General features: G+C 40.8%; 2 protein-coding genes across 2 annotated transcripts; one reads left to right on the top strand and one right to left on the bottom strand.

Annotated features, from left to right (window-relative positions):
- Nucleotides 1-5,634: 5,634 nt before the first annotated feature.
- On the bottom strand, nucleotides 5,635-10,278 carry zcchc9 (zinc finger, CCHC domain containing 9). The gene is made up of 6 exons (XM_049603601.1): nucleotides 10,180-10,278; nucleotides 9,063-9,452; nucleotides 7,547-7,697; nucleotides 7,357-7,449; nucleotides 6,143-6,211; nucleotides 5,635-5,926 (listed from the first exon to the last, which is right to left on the bottom strand). The coding sequence occupies exons 2-6, from the start codon at nucleotides 9,429-9,431 to the stop codon at nucleotides 5,814-5,816; spliced, it is 795 nt and encodes a 264-aa protein (XP_049459558.1). The 5' UTR covers nucleotides 9,432-9,452; nucleotides 10,180-10,278; the 3' UTR covers nucleotides 5,635-5,813.
- A 1,073-nt stretch (nucleotides 10,279-11,351) lies between these two features.
- On the top strand, nucleotides 11,352-17,553 carry LOC125905567 (astacin-like metalloprotease toxin 5). The gene is made up of 10 exons (XM_049603600.1): nucleotides 11,352-11,406; nucleotides 11,481-11,513; nucleotides 11,594-11,659; nucleotides 11,754-11,803; nucleotides 13,365-13,434; nucleotides 13,513-13,627; nucleotides 13,797-13,969; nucleotides 16,607-16,688; nucleotides 16,840-16,961; nucleotides 17,053-17,553. Exons 1-10 carry the CDS (start codon nucleotides 11,355-11,357, stop codon nucleotides 17,148-17,150), a joined length of 861 nt encoding a protein of 286 aa, XP_049459557.1. The 5' UTR covers nucleotides 11,352-11,354; the 3' UTR covers nucleotides 17,151-17,553.
- The last annotated feature ends 1,596 nt before the right edge of the window (nucleotides 17,554-19,149 follow it).

Below are 19,149 nucleotides of genomic sequence, written 5' to 3' on the forward strand. Positions count from 1 at the left end.
TCAGGACTTTCACATTGGAGGCCGGTGTTCACTTCTATAAAGATTGTAAAGCCAAACCATGTTTTCGTTTCTATTTTCTATTTCCTAAACCCTGTCATGTGCTATTTTTTTTGCCTAAACCAAACCATGTGCACATGTAGGCAAAACATAACCACGTGCCTTTGTTGTTGAAGGGAGAAAAAATGTCATTACTATAACATTATTTTCGAAGAGACTGTATGCAAACTGTACATTTCCTGTGAAAACGAAGAGGCTGAAGTTGACACAGCGTCCCAGAACGTCAACAACCAGCGCACCTAGGGGACCTTGACATCATATCTCAGCATGGAAAGTCCACAACCAAACGTCGATATGTGACAATGTGCGTGTCTCTACATTGATGATGACATTTAAAAACATAAAAACTATACAAAAACTACACAAATCATGCAACATAATCCAAGTCTCCTTTATCTAGTCGTAAGCTCAGTACTTCCAAAGCACACGCATTTTTGTTAAAACTATACTACTTTTTATATCTGTTCACCTTGGAGGCGTGAGAGAAAAACTAAGGGGTGAGTGAGTACGTTCAAATGGTCATTTTATGGGTGAAGTATTCCTCTAAGAGATGCTTCTTTTGAGCCATGCTAGGTCGGTCTAACAGCATACAAGATCACGTAAGGACAGAGGGTCTGCAGCCCCTTTAGGGAACATGTAATTTATCATATTGGGCTGTGCAGATAAAACTGACATGACTCCCAGTTATTGGTGATTTAATATGTATCATAACTCGATCTGCGACTGCACCAGAGGCCATAATGTGGCTCTAAAATAGTCTGATTCAGAATCTGGAAATCAGTCTCAGTGTTTTCTTGTGTGCTAACATATGAGTTTTGTCTGCTGCGGACTGAACCCTGGTCAGCTTTTCAAAGAGCCAAGGAGTTCCCAGAAACCTCTGCATCATCAGTGATGTAAGATCTTTTTACACACTCTCCGGGGGTACACACACACACACACACACACACTACGCAGGGATCTCTGCTCTGTGTCCTGGAAAACAAAAAGCTTTATCTCCATTGAGAGTCTGGAGTGAAAACAGTCCAGTGTGTTCGTCTGCAGTTTCTGTTGATTCCTCTGAGAGTCTCTCTGAGCGTCTGCAGTGTGTTTGTAATCTTCAGCTGCTGACGCATTATGTTTGAGGGTTTTTTTTTTTAATGAAGTCAGGGTGTTGACAGTCTTATTGATCGGTCACAAAAAGCTCTGTCCTCCCCCTACTGTGGAAACTGCTAAGAGACCACCGTATTATCACATTATTCCCTCGCATCCATGAGAAGGAAGTTTAACTTGTAGCTCTGAAACATCCTTTAAAGAGGAAAAGATGTGCTTGTCACAATCAGGTCTTACTGCACACAACTATCTGACAATCATCATTTTTAAGTTTTGGGGCAAATGCAGAGAGAAGTGGTGGACAGAAGGGACAAGTATGTGTTTAGAAAACTGAATAGTAAAAGTGAATATAATTAGTGAGAGATGCTGCAAAAACTTGCTCACAAAAATGTCAAATAACAAACTAAAGGGCAATTTGTCTGACACCAAGTGGCTGAAATGCTTTAAAGCTGGAGTAGGATGTTTTATTTTGGCATCATGGGGCAAAATCTGACAATAAACGTAACAAAAGGCACGTCAATATTGGTGAAGTGATTCAGAGATGGAGAGAAAATGTTGCTAATAGTTTAGCCTTCTGCTAACTGAAGTTAAGGACTCATGGCTGCAGCTTCAAGGTCACATTTATGCAGCTAATATTAGCTAAAACCCCGAATCAGTGTGCCCTCCGCCTCTTTCCCCACCGCTACAGACCACCTCGCTGGGAGGAGAGTGGGCAACAGCTCCAGAGACAGACCCTGAGTCAGTAGCAACCTGAATTTGAGGGACCAGATGGCCTCAACTCCCCACTGGATCTGCAAACTTTCTGTTGCTGCCGTTACACAGGTTTGAACTGGCGCTGCCGCTGCTGTGACGCCAGGTGCTGCTGCCTGCTCTCCTCCCAGAGAAGCAGTCCACAGCGCAGGGAGTGAGGCGCAGGGATGTGGGGTAGCTAGCAGTTAATTCTTGTCTCTTGTGGTCTGTTAAACAAAGAAAGAGCAGGGCAAGGAGGGGCTGAGAGACTGATCTGTGTACAGCTCTACAATGAAATAAGATTAAACAAATCAATGTGTGAAACATGCCCGTGGTTGTCTGGTGGGAGGGGCTTAGGACGGAGAGGGAAGAACTGGAGGAGGAGGGTGGAAATTTCTGCCTACTCCAGCTTATATTATGTAAATGATATTGCTCTTTTACATCTAAATTTGTATGTGTAATGCTGTGTATTTATGAATTCATTTTATGTATTTATTTGTCTTTTAATCTTATGGATCAACACCTACAATGCAAGTCTGTCCGGCACATTAATACACTCGACTCTCTCTTATGCTCTTACACTACAATATGAATTTCCACATCTTTAAATTGCAAGCTGTAAGCAACACATCAACTAATTGTGAGCCACTTCTTTAACGTCTCAGCTTAAGTTTTTGAAAGAATTTCCTCAGTACTGTGGAAGTTACATCTTACACTGCTGGCTCCATGAGGAACGAGCCCTTCTGCTTCCAGATATTACAATGAACATCCCAAACCAGCTTCCCTGATTTCTCCTGCAACATGCACCGTCATCATCCACCTCATTATCACATTAACTTCTCTGTGACCAGTGACTGTATCTCTGTGTGTTGATGATTCCACAGCATCGCTCTTGAATATGTGTTTTTACACTCCTGCTTCCTGCATGTATTAACACAGGGTTTTATTACTGGTATTTTTAAACCAGTTTGTTCACAGACATTTCTTCAGTAATAGTCATCTAAATGTTTACACATACACCCTCTCTCATTCTGCATAACAGCATGTCTCCATCATTAACAGAGCAGCAGGATGACCTTCACACCAACTCCCTGCAGAGCAGCTCAGATTGGATCAGTGCTGCCCCCGAGTGGCCGAGACTTCACATTACAGCTGCACACTTTGTGCCTCTGAACTCCTTTACACATGGAATTAAGTGTTTTTTTTTTTTTTAATAGAGTATGGGCAATTTTTCTACCAATCAGTGAAGAGTGGTGATAACAGGACTGATATAAAAAGCGTGTGATCTTTTTTTTTCTTTTGGCTTTAAACTGAAAACTGAAAACAGTCAAGTAGCAGGTCTGATGATTTAGAACCCTTTGGACGACCACATACAATCATTAAAAATTCATCTTAATTTAGCTGGAGAAACTTTTCTGGCACTTGTTTTCAAAGGGACAAGATGTAAGGCCAGTGGTTCCCAACTAGTCCAGCCATGGTGTCCAGATTTCTACTTAGTCATTAGTTAAAGTTCCACACAGTCTAATACAGTCAGCGTCATACTTGCATTTGGCCATGTCGTCAAGCTAGTTTGCTTTTCTGTTAAGTTGTTGTCCAGTGGTTACTCACTCTACAGCCAAAAACAGCACTTCAAAATAACAGCTCTGTGCTGTAAATTCACTGTCCTTCAAAATTAAAGTGTGTTTTTTGCAAAGTTGACACATTTGCAAGTCACCTGTGGTCCGTTCAGAATGGACCCACAACCCACCAGTTGGGAACCACCATATTAAGATATGTAAGTGGCTTCTTCGCTGGTTTCAAGCAGATCTGAGTGTCGTCCACAAAACAGCAACAATGAATATTGGGTATAATGTCAGCCTGGGAAAGCATGAGAACAAAAGGGGGGCCGAGGACGCAGCCCTGGGGAACACCACAGAGTGGAAACTGAAGAGGAGGCATCACCAACGACTACAGAAGTTCTGTATGATTTAAAGGCAGTATCCATGATGCCAAACCCATTTTTAAAAGGTGATTAACTGCCATTTGCGGAGTTTACAAGGAGATCTACAGGGGAAAAGTCTCCTAAGAGGGTTTCTCAAGTGTCAGGGTGTTTTTGAGAAATCCAGATTAACTACAACACATCTTTGCAGAGGTAAAAGAATACATTAAAAGCAGTCACATGACACTTCAGCACATCCGCTGTAACATCCTGGATTTAACGTATCACAGCCCGCTAACACGGTTCAAGAAGGCAATTGTGTTCTCACACACAGTCTCAGGATTACACAACTCCCAACTCAACAACTATAACACTAAACACACTCAGTTGCACTGAAAGAATAACTAATAACAGATTATTTTAAGATTTATGATCACAAATTTCACAATGTGTCTCGCTCTCTGTTGTGGTCTGTCGTGCAGCTGCTGTTAATTCTCTCACATGAGAAGAAGTCACGACTTCAACAGTACAAATGAATCCCAGTGTTGTGCATGTAAATACGTTTGTTTTTCATATTGTTGTTTAAAGGCTTTTCAGTGAGAGATACAATCAGATTAATCAATCGTATCACTCACAGTTCATCCTCAGAAAACAAAGTACAAACATCCATAAACGGGATTGATCTCGATGCCAACAAGAGATTAGATCAATGATGAATCGTTTGAATCGGATTTTTCATTTTATTTTATTACAGCAAAAATACCAAACATGACCAATTTGCAGATTCTCAGTTGTGAGGTAAGGTTAGTAAATCGATGATGTTGGGGGTTTTGACTGCTGGTTGAACAAAACATGCTACCTGAGGACATCAACTTGGCCTCTAGGAAGTTTATAATTTTCACGTTTTTTGACACTTGTTATATTTATTGGCATATCTATTGCTTTTATTTTATCAATCTTTGTTTGTGCCTTTGATGTCCTTGTATTTCTGATAATTCATATTCATATTTTATCTAATTCAGACCTCTGTGCCATGTTTTAAAACCTGTTTCATGCTCTATGTAGTGTTCTTCTCCAATGTTTTGAGCCATCAAAGCCTCTCAGGTCTTCTGGGACAGGTCTGCTTTGGTTCCAAGAGTCAAGACAACACATGGAGAGGCAGCATTTAGTTTTTATGCACCACATATCTGGAACAAACTCCCAGAAAACGGAGGGTCTGCTGCAACTCTTAGTTCTTTTAAATTAAGGCTGAAGAAATTTACATTTGCTGCTGCCTTTTATTTAATCAAATATTTATCTCTTACATTGGATTTTGTAACTGTATTTTTCTATTTAAACTTGTTTTTCTTGGTTAAAAAAAGTTCTGTACATGTTTATATTTTGCACAATTAATTAATTGAAAGAATAATCTGCAAATTAATCGATAATATAATTAAAATTCTATCTGCTGATGATCATGTTATATGATCAAAAGCTCTACAACAGTTACTACATGGAGCATGCAGTGATTGTTTTGTCAACGTCTGTTTGCAAGGTTGAAAATGAACTCATGAAATAACATTCACAGGTAAACATTATTGATATTGATTGACTGATGTGTTTCCTGGTCTAACTCAAGGTCCACTTACAAGCTTTTTGCTCAGTTTTCCTGAGCGGACTGAGAAAGAGCGTCAGATGCAGTTTGATGCTCTAGAAAAATGTAGTAAGTAGACCTTGAGTTAAGTTTTGGGAAATGGATACGAGTTTGTTTGTTAAGAAACAAGTTCATCATACTTTTGTAACTGTAACAACTAATGTAACAAACATATTGTTACAGAACGAGAGCAAAGTGACACTGTAAATATATGATACATGTTTTTATTAAAAGGATTTCAAATATACACAAAGAGAGTCAGAATGTGTCTGAGGCACATTTTCACTGCATGTCAGCAGGTAATTAGTCCATTTATCAGAGTCCAGAAAGAGAGAAGCTCCTGAGCAGAGTCCCAGTGATCAATCAGCTGTAGAGAATCTCTGCAGATCAGAACTTCACCACTTTGGTCTGTTTGGGTTTGGCTTTCTTCACTGGGACATGGACTTCCTCATAGTCTGCACTCATGTTATTGGACAACCAGGGAACTGTCACTGTGTGAGCTGGAGGGAGACACATTAAAGGTTAGACATCAGGTTTGGGAGACGCGATCGTGCTTCAAATTATGCGATCCATCAGAGTTGTCTGACGGTGGCCAACACTGTTTGTGTACCCGAAGTGACTGTCGTTGTTAGTGTGACGTCACAGTGATTTGATCCACAAAACCGTGCAGGAAACCCAGAGGAATCAGTGTAAAGATGGAGACAGGAGAGACTCACTTGCAGCCTGGTGCTCTGGACAGTCCTTCTGAAAATGTTCCACTGAACCACAAACACGACAGGAGCCTCCTGCAGACACACACAGCATCATGTAAACTGGTGGAAAAATAATTAACTCTACATTGTAGGGCCGTAACGGTCTATGTATTTGTGTCGAACTGTTCGGTACACGACTTTCGGTTCGGCACGACCCTGTACCGAATTATTGGGTGCAGGATATTATTTTATTTTATTTTGTTTTATTTTAATTCCGTTTTTGAGAGCCGAACCATTTAAAATATCTAGCTCCCTGACGGACATAATTGAGTGACGGACCGAGTCCCGTAAATCTCCACCTTCATTTTGTGCAGCGCATTCTCGCATTTTGACAACATGGCAAGTGAGCCTGACGAACCTGAAGACCCACCCGCAAACCTTAAGTCCTCCGTTCGGGAACACTTTGGTTTCAGGATAAAATACAAAGATGGAAATAAACAAGTGGACAAGACAAAAGCAGTGTGCCGGCACTGCAGAACAGCGGTCGGGTATGTACTTGGAAACACGTCTAACATGCTAACGCATCTAAAGCGACACCACCCGAGTTTGAACGTTAACCGGCACGACTAGAAAAAGCAATCTGGTGCAAACTACGATATCGTCATCGTTTAAAAAGAAAGAGCGTTTCCCTGACCATCGCGCTAAAGAAATAATTAACGCCATTGGAGTTGAGTAAAACTGTTTAAGCTGCACTTTAGATATAAGCATGTTTTGTTTACTGCACTTTAACAAAGTGGGAAAGCTAAGTAAGTTCCTAGTAAAACTGAATCTGAGCAGGCTTTAAAGCTGACCAGCTGCACTATACTTTTTATTTTAATTGAGTAGAACTGTTAAAAGCAGAAATGTATATTTATATTTTTCATTCAAAAAATGTGTTAAAAAAACAGCAGGATTTTATTTTTCACTTTTATATTTCTATTTTCATTCAAACAATGTGAAAAAGCAGGATTCTATATAGATTTGTTTCATTCAAAAATTGTGTAAAAAGAGTTAACTGCTGTGGTGGTATGTTTTAATAAGGTTACCAATAAGTAAAAGATATTTAATACTTGTCTATTGTTTTCATTACTGTACCGAAAAAAACGAACCATGACTTGTGTACTGAGGTACGTACCGAAACGAGATTTTTGTGTACCGTTACACCCCTACCACATTGTATTGAACATCTGTGTTTGTACCTTGTGCATAAAGTCCTTTGGGATTATCAGGGCAGCCCCGCGACAAGTGTCCAGTCTGACCGCAGATGAAGCACTTAGCAAACGGGTGTTCACCTGAAACACACACACAGGAACATTAAACATTATTAAAGCAGAATTAAATAATAATGTATCACAGGTGTCCAGCAGAGAGTCTGCAGGCTGTCCTCACCCAGAGCAGGGTCCACTTTGGCTCGACATTTCTGGATTTCGTGTTCGGTGGAGCCGCAGCGGTAACAGATGCCTCGGCCCATCTCCTCGTCTCTGTCCGCCTCCGGGCAGTCGGCCAAACCGTGACCGGGCTTCCTGCAGTTAAAACACAGCTGCACAGAGAAGGAGACAAGGAGAGAAGGGAACGAGGAGAGTGATGAGAGGCAGGACGAAAATCAGAGGGAATATTAAGGCAATAAACCAGGACTAAAACCAGTCATACACCAGAGACGGACAGAGTTATTCATGCACTTATTTTACTTTGAAAACTATCTGTCCTTATGTGATCTGAATTCCCCACTTTGAAGTCTGAAGTTGTGTTTTAAGGATTCATAAATTCTGATTCTTTAAAATAAAAGTGTCCAATATCTGAGCATCTGTTAGGCCAAAGTGACGTCACACCATTACACACAGCCCTTTGCAGGGGTTACATGCGGCAGGTTTTCGACTGTTCGTGCACATCCAACGCTTTGGGACTACGCGGATGCAGTTGTGCAGAGAACCATGCTGGAGACGTGTTTTCGATGCACTGCCCCTTAGAGTTTGGATCTTTTATAATCCGTGCAGTCTCCTCAGGGAAAACCAACATTCTCTCAAATGTTTCCTTGACATCACGATCCAGCGTCAGCTCATCAACCATCCTTGCAGAAAGCGAGGTCGTCTGATGTGTGAAATGTCTGTACCGTCACTCCACTGCATTTTTATCATCAAACCTGTCGCCTGCATCCACACGCAGCCACACCGTCACACGATAGACTACACCTACCAAGTAAAATAGCAACGCCCTGTCAATTTACCTCACACATGGATCTTCACATCAAACAAACATGTGGCATATATAGAGTATGTCGCACTGTACAGCCCTGTTGTGACCAGTCAGGATTAGGGGACAGGGAGACAGGCGTTAGAGCCGTTACCTCTGCCAATGATGTCACGTCTGGGCTGAGGACAAGTGTAACGGACACCACAGTGTTTTTACTGACAGAAAAATTATCAATACTTCTCTTTATTTTGATTACTGGTGTGTTAAAGTTGTGATGTCACTCAAAGAAGTGTACAGGGCGCAGTTTTACACATACACACGCCTTATTTTTTATGTGGGTGGTAAAAAATCAGATAAAAGAAAGCTTCAGACGGAGACAGACCAGCTAAATGTCAGGCACACCCGTGCGACCAATGAAAATGTTTAGTCTCACTTGACAGATGGTCTGAGCCCTGCCAGCATCTCACACAGGTCATAAAAGTTTTTTAATTTTTGCCATAACGATCTTTTAAAAAGTTTAAAGAACATCTGTCCTCCCACTCAGTGTCTCAGCCCTCCATCTCCTGAGTGATTTCATAGCTTATGACAGTTGGTCGAATGCCTCTCGTCCCAATCTTCAGACTAAATGTGTGTGACACTGAGGCTGTTCTGATTTCGTCCTCTGAGACGTTTTGATGAACTCAAGCCCTGCGTCAGTATCTGGAACATCACTCACCATTTTGTTCTTCTTGTCGTTCTGCCTCTTCACCCTCCTGTCCTCTCTTCTTCTGTCTTTTTTCAGGGCCGTTTCCACCTCCTCCCTGAGCTCCCGCTCCCCCTCCATCCCTCCTTTATCCCCTCTGGGCAGAGGCTGTCCGCTGTGCTGCAGATACTCCATGAAGCCGTTCACGTCCTCGTTGAGGTACTCCTTCTTGGGTCGGTTGGGTTTTTTCACAGCTGATCCACCAGGCTGAGTCCCTCTCAGCTGGTCCCTCTGAGGCCCTCCTCCCCCTCCTCTTCCTCTTCCTCCTCTCAGCTGACTCCATGGGGTGGCCTCAGCTGGCTTGTGTTTATGGACGTTATTGGCTCTGGCCCACCTCGTCATGACGGCACTCTCTGCCTGAAGCTGAAGGGAGAAAAAGAGTATTTCAGGTGGAATAGAGTATTTCATACTTTTATGTTTCTCCAGATGTGTTGATGGTAAATGTTCATGATTAACTGACTTTTTAGAGCACAGTTGTTCTCACAGAACAGCCACGAACAAACATATGATGATCTCATAGACTATGATTCATTGTAGATTAAATTATCCAACAGTATATAAAGACGTTAAAATGAGCACAACCTTAAACATCTACAGCAGTAAAATGACACATACACATTAATGCGTCAGTAATATTATTCAAAAAACACTTTAACTGCACAGTGAGTACTTTAAGCACATTTTGCTGGTACATACTTTTACCTCAGTAAAGGATCTGAATTCTTCCTCCAACACTTTCTAATCAGTTTGAAGCACAAAATGAACCTTTAATGCTAAATTTAACAAAACAAATGTCACGTCACTGACACTGTCTGGAGCTACTGAATCTAACTGCCATTTAAACATCGTTAGGAGAAATTATTACACGAGAAAACACCTCTCATTACCTTCGCTGACGTTTCTCTGTTTCGCCTGTTAGCATGTAGCAGCTAAGCTAGCTTACTCACAGAGCGTTATCTTTGTTTTTGACGTAAAACACAATTTTCTAAAACTAGTGAGGTGACGACACACAGCAGGGTAGCTCAAAATAAGTGTTTACTACATAACGTGTCGTTTAAAATGTGTAAATGTGAGCTATAAACAACATTACCGTGAGAGATTCCCAGCCATGCGTTTGTGTTTCTCCTGGAGGTGTTCTGTCTTCTTCTACGGTTTCTCGCCGTCTTTTTCTTCTTCTCTGTTTTCACTGGCGGCTCGGACAAGCTGCACACCGCCACCTGCTGTATCCTAGTGTAAATAACGTTTATCAGACCTCTCTGAAGGATATATTTGATTAACGCAGTACTTCAGTCAGTGTTTGATTTTTCTTTTCCCTTATCATTCATTGGAGGACATTTTTTCGGCCAAAAATAAATAAATAAATAAAAAAATGGAAATATGATTAATTGGAGAGTAAATTGATTTTGCACAACTAACTGGAATTGGAAAATGTGGGGTTTTGGGTTTGGAATAAACTCCACAGAGGAGGATTCAAACAACATTACGCCAGATACTTTTCAAAGGGACATATTTCAGTGGTATTTGAATTTCAAAATTACTTAGATATTGAGTTGCTATTCAAATAAATAAGGCCTTCCTTTGCTTCCATTAAGACCGTAATGTGTTCACAGCTTTTTAAACTTCCTCTCAGTGGCCAAAAAAATCAGTTAATGCAGGTTTTCACTCCAGTATTTTCTTATTTACTTTGTAAAAAACATACATATTGGTATTGCATAATTATATAATTTGTCTGTGAAATAGACTCTATATGGTTATGAGCAGTAGACATTTTTATGAGTCATGGTAGCTGCAAATTATAACATTAAAAGCTCCATCCTTTCTTTAGTGAAGGATGGAGCAATACCACACTGTAAAAGTACCTGCAAAGTCCTGCATTCAAACTTCATCTGAGCAAAAGCACAAAATTATAATCAGCTAAATGTACTTTAAGTATCAAAAGTAAAAGTACTCATCAGGCAGAAGAGCCTCTGGCAGAGTTTTATTGTTCTTGGCCGAAATATTGCATTTAATTTATTATCAAAGCAGAAACATTAACATGTAAGCAGCATTTACATGATGCAGCTGTTTAAAGTGGAGCTAAATTCATCTATTTCATTTACTGCTGGATATTTTAACCTATAATAATGGCTCATATTATATCAACGTTTTGACTGGTAGTAACAGGAGATCATGAATGAGGCCGCAGCTCACAGGTGATTTTACTTAACGTGACTAATGAGGGAGTGAAAGCATCAGTCTGTCTGTGTGTGTGTGTGTCCTGAGAACATGCTGCATCTGCTCCTCGCTGCTCTTCTGCTGGTTGGATCCTGTAAAGATGGTGAGAAATCAACACATTTGATTTCACTCTCTGATGAACTGATGATTTATTCTCTGATGTCTTGTGTTTCTCAGTCGACTCCAGTCCTCTGCCTGAAGTTAAAAAAGGTACAGTTGATTCTGATTTAAGTCTGGATCGATCAGTGTGTCTGCATGAGTTACTTTAATGTGTAAATGTGTTTTTACAGAGAGTCAGAAGGGCTGGTTCAACAGGATGTTGGATTATATGGAGTCTAACCCTGAGACTTTAGAAGGTCGGTGTGTTAGCTGACATGTTTAATGTCTGCAGCTGGGAGGAAACAGACAGAATATCTGTTAACATTCTTTTCCTTGATCCCATTTGGACAGAGCTGATGACCCACAGCTCTGCAGTGTTGGAGGGAGACATGGTGCTGTCAGTGAGTGAAACCACATCATTGTTCCTTTATCAAAAATATGTTTTAACTGCTGTTCTTAAGAGAAGTCCAGAGATGTCTTACTGCACAAAGTTTGGAGACACATTCAGGCACAAGAACAGTCAAAACTGAAGCGGCAGCAGCAGCAGAGAGAAGCAGACTTTTAGAGCCTACATTTCCCATCATGCCACTCGATTACATTTGTAGTTGCACAGTGCCTGCAGGAAAAACCACAGAGGTTTTCAAAGTTTGAGAAATCAACACATTTAACTGGCCCAGTCACCAGAGTAAACTGTTGGCATTGTACGTTTCTGCCAAACCAGGAATACATTTGCGTGTGTCCTGTGGATCATATCTTTATTTCTAAAGTGATGTAATATATGAGCTGACCTTGACGTCATGGGGTGGAGGGGATGGTGGCTGGTGAGATGTCTGCCAAGCTAGCTTCTAACCGCTTATCCTCTTGAGGGTCACAGGGGGGCTGGAGCCTATCCCAGCTGACACTGGGTGAGAGGCACCAGACTATCACAGGGCTGACACATAGAGACAGACAACCATTCACACTCACATTCACACCTACGGACAATTTAGAGTCACCAATTAACCTGCATGTCTTTGGACTGTGGGAGGAAGCTGGAGTACCTGGAGGAAACCCACGCTGACACGGGGAGAACATGCAAACTCCACACTGAAGGGCTCCCCCACCCTGGGTTTGAACCAGTAACCCTCTTGCTGTGATGCAACAATGCTAACCACTGCACCACCGTGCCGCCCTATCTCGTCTCCTCGTTCAGGAAAAAAAAATTACCACAAAAAACAGAAAAAAATTACTACAAAAAACCCCCAGAAAAATACCACAAAAAACAGAAACAAATTACTACAAAAAACAGAACTGTGCCGCTGTTCAAGACAACAAACAACAAAACTGATGGTTTTTAGCGAGTCATTGCTGTGTTTCCAGCAGCTTTTTAGCCACCTGTCGCTGCATTTCCAGCTGAAATAGTTTCACTAAAAACAACTGCGTTTTACCAAGACATTGCTGCATTTCCAGCTGGGATAGTATCACAAAAAGTGGGTGTCTTTTAAGGACTCATCGCTGTGTTTCCTGCCAGGATAGAGCCACAAGCGCTTGTTTTTTTATCAGTATGTCAGTGCATTTCCAGCTGAGCTTGTTCTGCTTCTCCAGCCATAATTGTGCCAACAACATCAGTTTTTTAAAGCCCAGACATGATCTTTCCCTAACCAAAGCCGAGTAGTTTCTGTTCCAAAACATAACCACACGTTAACCACAGCATTGTTTAAACATGAAGTTTTAACATATCTCCAACATAATAACGTACAAATGTAACGTATCCTTGGTTTGCAGAAAGCATGGCAAAATTTATTCTGGCTAATAGGTTCAAATTAACTTTCAAATCTACAGGAAATGATACCGTACATGCACCATCAGATATAATCAACATGTTAGAGAAGAGCCCAAAGAGAATTATAGTTTTAATTTATGGTTTCAAGAAGTGTTTCTGTGTAAGTGCACAAAGCTGATTTGTATTATCTGAGCCTGCAGAATGACAGGAACGCAGTGGAGAGCACATGGCCAACACCTGAGATACCGTACGTCATCAGCCCAGAGTTAGGTAAGCAGCCTGACAGCCAATCACTGGCTCATGTTTCTACTCACAGCAGCCTTCATTTTACTGTTGGGTCTTTTGCAGAAAGTCGGACAGACGACATCCTCTCTGCCATGGCGATGGTGTCCAAACACACCTGTGTGTCCTTCCACAAGCGAACCTCTGAGACCAACTACCTGCTCTTCGTCATCAGCAAAGGGTATGAAAAGGTTTTAATACTGCACCATGAATCAGAGGCGGACTCAGGCTGTCTGGAGGCAAAATGCCACAACCTCAATTCAACATTTAATGATGCTGGTGGGCAGCTGGAAAGGTCTGTCAACAAATCCTTCAGGTCACACAAAGACCTTGTGTTTGTCACATTCTAGTTGTGCATCATACGTGGGCTTCATCGGCGCTGAGCAGCCCGTGTTCGTCGGGCCCCTGTGCAAGGTGGGGAACATCGTCCATGAGATTCTCCACGCTCTGGGCTTCCACCATGAACACACGAGGGAAGACCGTGAACAGTACATCACCGTTTTTCCCAGTAATATCATGGACGGTAATATGTCTTTACTCATGTCACTGTGATCATCTCAAGACGTATAAAAATCCTCTGCTTTGATGTCAGTATGGTTTTGATAAAGAGAGAGTTGAAGGGAGTCAGAATTCAGTGACACCTGAAAACATACTGATATCACATCCTTAAATCTGCTTAGAAATAAAAATTTAAAAAAAAGACGCTGCAGAACTTTCCTGAGAATCATCACGTTTTGTTTTCTTTAAGTTATCAGTGACAGTTTTCTGTACATCCATGGGTCCACTGCAAACTGGAGCTGCTAACAGATAATTCAGCAAACTTTTAATGGTCCCAGTTCGTCAATATGTGAACAAATATAGGCTAACATATGAGCTCCAAGGAGAAAACCAGTGCCACCTCCTCTAGAGATATAAATCCAGCCCTGGGGGGAGAGTGAAGTTTAACTGCTGAGTCCATTCTCAGTGTTTGAGAGCTGGTTTTTAAGTTGCATACTGGACCCTGATCGGCTTCAAAGTAGTTGTGATATCACCAAATCCTGCAGGCACGTCACGAGAAGCTTCCTCCTTCAGCAATACCCATACTTCCATACTATATAGTACGCCAGAAAATGATTTACCATGTCCCGGTTCATAGTATATCAAATTCAGTAAACCAATAATCTCAGGATGTTCCACTATTTTCCATTTTGCAGTGTGCAAGCCAGCGTGCTTTCCTGGTTATTCTGACCCACAATCCTCTGCACAGTGGACGATTGACTGGGCTGCAAACAGATGACTGCTTGACAACTTATTGACAGCTGACAGAAGGCGCAGTGATAGGAATATTGATTGTTTCAGTGAACAAAATATTGCAGATATTACAATACAACAAAAGGACATACCTATAAATATAATAATGACAGAACTGCAGCTGTAATTTCACTGTAACAAATATAACATGTTAGAATCTACAATCTGTGCAGTTATAACTTTAAAGTTAAACTAATTACATCACAAAGTAACAACAGCAGATCTCTCTGGGTTGATCTCCATCTCTGGTGAACTTGTAGCCTGGAAATCCAGACCCAAATCTAGAAAGATTTAGGGTCTGGCTATGAGTAATGCAAATGGTCCAACTCGAGGGGCGGCACCAAGCGTGCATTTGAAAATATCACTGCACGCAATTGGATAACACTACGACCAATCAGAACAATACACAGGGTGACGTATCCAGAGCTTAGCTACCAGCAGAGCTAACTGGTAGATTAGACTCTTGCTGTATCCTGTTGGCAAAACAGCAAAAACGTCCTTCTTGCAAAGGAAAGACTCGAGCGCCGTCTTCTGTTCAGTCTGACTCGTTCATTGTAGCGGCCAAAGCCGTTTCAAACAACTGGTGTTCATCCGTAGCCATCTTGCACTGTTTACTGACTGATTCCGGACTTTGTCGTCGCAGCGCTGTCGTCATCTGTTTAGCTCGCCTCTGGCCCGCCTATATCAGATACACCGATGTGATTGGTGCAGCTCGGCTCCAACGGCATGGGTGATGAGCATCATTACTGATTGGCAGAGTGACTCGCTGAGCAAATTCAAATTGTGCTCTCGCGAGAACTCTGGATTTCCAGGGAACTTGGTGAGTGGCAATTCTTTTATCTCCAAGTTAACAGACATAAAAGCAAGAAGGTCAGAGTTCAGGAGGACATAACGTTATGAGGAAATAGTATGCCCTGATTGTGTGCACACTGTATGCAACAGTACGTACTTTTTAAGGGCAGCTGCAGTAGCTACTAAAAGTAAAAAGAAAAAGGAACGCACCCTAAATCTTCCTCTGGCATACTACACAGTATGGTATTATGGGTATTGGAAGGCACAGTAATTGCATGTGAGCTGGAGCGTAAGTTGCATACTGGACCCTGATGGGCTTCAAATTAGTTGTGATGTCACCAAATCCTGCAGGCACGCCCTGAGAAACTTCCTCCTTCAGCAGATAAAAGTGAAAATAATCATTGAAACTCAAAAACCACTGTGAAGGAACAAGACAAAAACATTATTTTTAATTAATAATGGATTTTTTTGATGGAAAAAAAATTATCGCCATAAAACATGTTGGCATTGTACGTTTCTGCAAACCAGTGTGGTATCTTTATTGAGCAGCGTTGTTTTTAGGTTTCACCAACGCTGTGGTTAGGGTTAGGCACAAAAACTACTTGGTAAAGGGTTAGGGAAAAGATCATGTTCTGGCTTAAAATACCTGGAGGCACAATCAAGGCTGGAAACACAGCAATGTCACAGTAAAACCTGCACTTTGCTGTCAAGGCCCCGAGGCTCTGGAACAGTCTGCCCGAGGAAATCAGGTCGGCCGAGTCAGTGATCTGTTTCAGGTCTCTTCTGGGAGAGTCTTTCCTTATTTCTCGTGAGATTTCAGTTCATTTAGACTGTCTATTATTTCCTCAGTTTTTATACACTAAAGTGTTTTCATCCGTTCTTTTAAAAGTTGTTTTCATGTCCTGTCTGTTTTATTTACTGACATGACAAGCACTTTATGAATTAAGATTACTATAAAAACTTCATGGCTTCATAAACGTTGATATGAAACATACAAATGTAACAATCATAATTTGCAGAGACGCAGCATTTTCCTGTTGTCTGCTCTGTGTGTGAAATGAATACAGATGTGTTTCAGGGATGGAGAGAAACTTCAAAAAGCAGCAAGGCAAAACCTTTGATCTTCGTTACGACATAACTTCCATCATGCACTATGGAAGGTAACGTGTCCAGAATACTAAAGCATGTAAAAGTATTTTTCTGTAAGTGTTATTTTGTTTGAAAAACTGTGCTGCCCCCTCGATCCAGCCCTGGATACGCAGATAAAAACAGATGGATGGTTAGTTTGTGAAGTTCTGATCTCTGTTTCAGTGGGTATTTTTCTCTGAACGGCCTCCCCACCATCGTACCGAAGACTGATGTGAAGGGCATGGGACAGAGAGACAAGATGACAAAGATGGACATCGAGAGAGTTCGACTTCTCTACAGCTGTGGTATACTGTTTCTGACACTTGGCTACTGAAAGTATAACACACAAGGCCCACGATGCTTAACTCTCCTTCTCCTCCCTCCTCTCTTTACCAGACGCCCCAGAACAAAAGACAGAGGAGAAGGAAAGCAGCGATGTCAGGAAGGAGATTGCAAACATGTATGTGCCTATGCACGATGTGGCGTCTGCATGAAGGACGAGGAACACAAGCTCACACGTCTGCTCCTGCCTCTCTGCCTCTCTGCAGCACCTCAACGCTGCCACTAGAGGGCACAATCACACCAGCACCCAGACTGAACTGTCACTGACTTTATTTATTAATAAAACCAAACTATACACCTCGCATTTGTCTTCACTGGTGTCACATGACAAGCTGAAGTTTTTGTTTGGTGAAAAAGGTGCTTTCCAAATGCTGATGCCTGAAATAAAAAAGAAAGTTTCAGATTGAGGGAAAGAGTAAAAACTTTACTCAGCTCAACATTGAGTCAATACGCTGCAATAAAATCCCAAACTTTGTGTCATTTCTGTCAATAATTGTGTTCTGAAAACCTAACTTTGCTGACGGCATAAGAAACCTGCCAACGCAGTAAAAACATTTCAGCCCTTTTTCAATATTAATGGTTTTGTAGAGATCTCTGAAAGAAATCAAAGGGAATAATTACGTTTTAAAAGTCTGAGAAAAGCAAAAATAAATATGGATATGTCTGAGTCACAGAAAAATTGTGTCAAAGTACAGAAGCATATTGTATTGCATTCACTTGACAAATAAATAAATTTCTGAGTAAGTTTTTCTGTTTTTCGTGCTATTTTTTTTCAGGGTATTTTTTTCTGTTTGTTGTGGTAATTTTTTTTTCTGTTTTTTTGTGGTAATTTGTTTCTGTTTTTTGGGGGTATTTTCTGTTTTTTTGTGGTATTTTTCTGTTTTTTTTGTAGTAATTTGTTTCTGGTTTTTGGGGGTATTTTTTCTGTTTTTTTGTGGTATTTTTCTGTTTTTTTGTAGTAATTTGTTTCTGTTTTTTGGGGGTATTTTTTCTGTTTTTTTGTGGTATTTTTCTGTTTTTTTGTAGTAATTTGTTTCTGTTTTTTGGGGGTATTTTTCTGTTTTTTTGTAGTAATTTGTTTCCTGTTTTTTGGGGGTATTTTTCTGTTTTTTTGTGGTATTTTTCTGTTTTTTTGTAGTAATTTGTTTCTGTTTTTTGGGGGGTATTTTTTCTGGGTTTTTTTGGGGGGTGTATTTTTTCTGTTTTTTTGTGGTAATTTTTTTCTGTTTTTCGTGTTTTGTTTTTTTTTTTCCTTAACGAGGAGACAAGATACTTCAAAATCTCGTGAGAAGCTCCCACCTGGCACCTGCAAGTGACCCCTGCATGCATGGTGACTCCTGCTCATGGATGTATTTTGCATCCGTGCACCTGCTCCTAGACTACAGTTTCAATAAGGGTAAGGCATGATTTTGAAGTATCTCGTCTCCTCGTTCAGGAAAAAAAATTACCACAAGAAAAAAAACAGAAAATAATTACCACAAGAAAAAAAACAGAAAAAATACCCCAAAAAACAGAAAAATATAACACCAAAAAGAAAACTGTGAAAAAAAATTACCACAAAAAAAAAACAGAAAAAAAATTACCACAAAAAAAAAAGAAAAAAATTACCACAAAAAACCCCAAAAAGAAATTACCACGGAAAAACAGGGAAAAAATATTACTCCGAAAAACAGGGCTTTTTTATTTGTCAAGTGAATGCAATACGCTTCCATAATAAAGCACCCAGCCAAAACTGGGTAAAACTGAATAATTAAAACATTCGGCAAGTATAAAATTGCATTTTGGGATGTCATGAAGCCACACCCCCTCACAGGAAAGCTTATTTCAACAGTAGCATGACAATGGATGCTCCATGTTGCAGCTTTATTGGATTTGTGCAGCCAAACATGTTTGAGCCACCAGAGCCAGAATCACATTCAGAGCCAGAGGACACTGACCTGCCAGAAAATCACCCTAGTTCTTCTCTGGCCCCGATCACACAGAAAGAGTTTTAGCAGCTGGAGGCGGCTTTTTGTAATTTTTTAATGAGAATGAAGCTTATGTTTACTCGCTTATGTAGAAAATAAATCACTAATGTTACAAAACTGTACAGCAGCTCTCATTCATACGGATACATATTGTGTCTCTTGTTTAACTGTAATCTGAAATCTG

The sequence above is a fragment of the Epinephelus fuscoguttatus genome, linkage group LG18 (genome assembly GCF_011397635.1).
Source record: "Epinephelus fuscoguttatus linkage group LG18, E.fuscoguttatus.final_Chr_v1".
Taxonomy (NCBI): Eukaryota; Metazoa; Chordata; class Actinopteri; order Perciformes; family Serranidae; genus Epinephelus; species Epinephelus fuscoguttatus.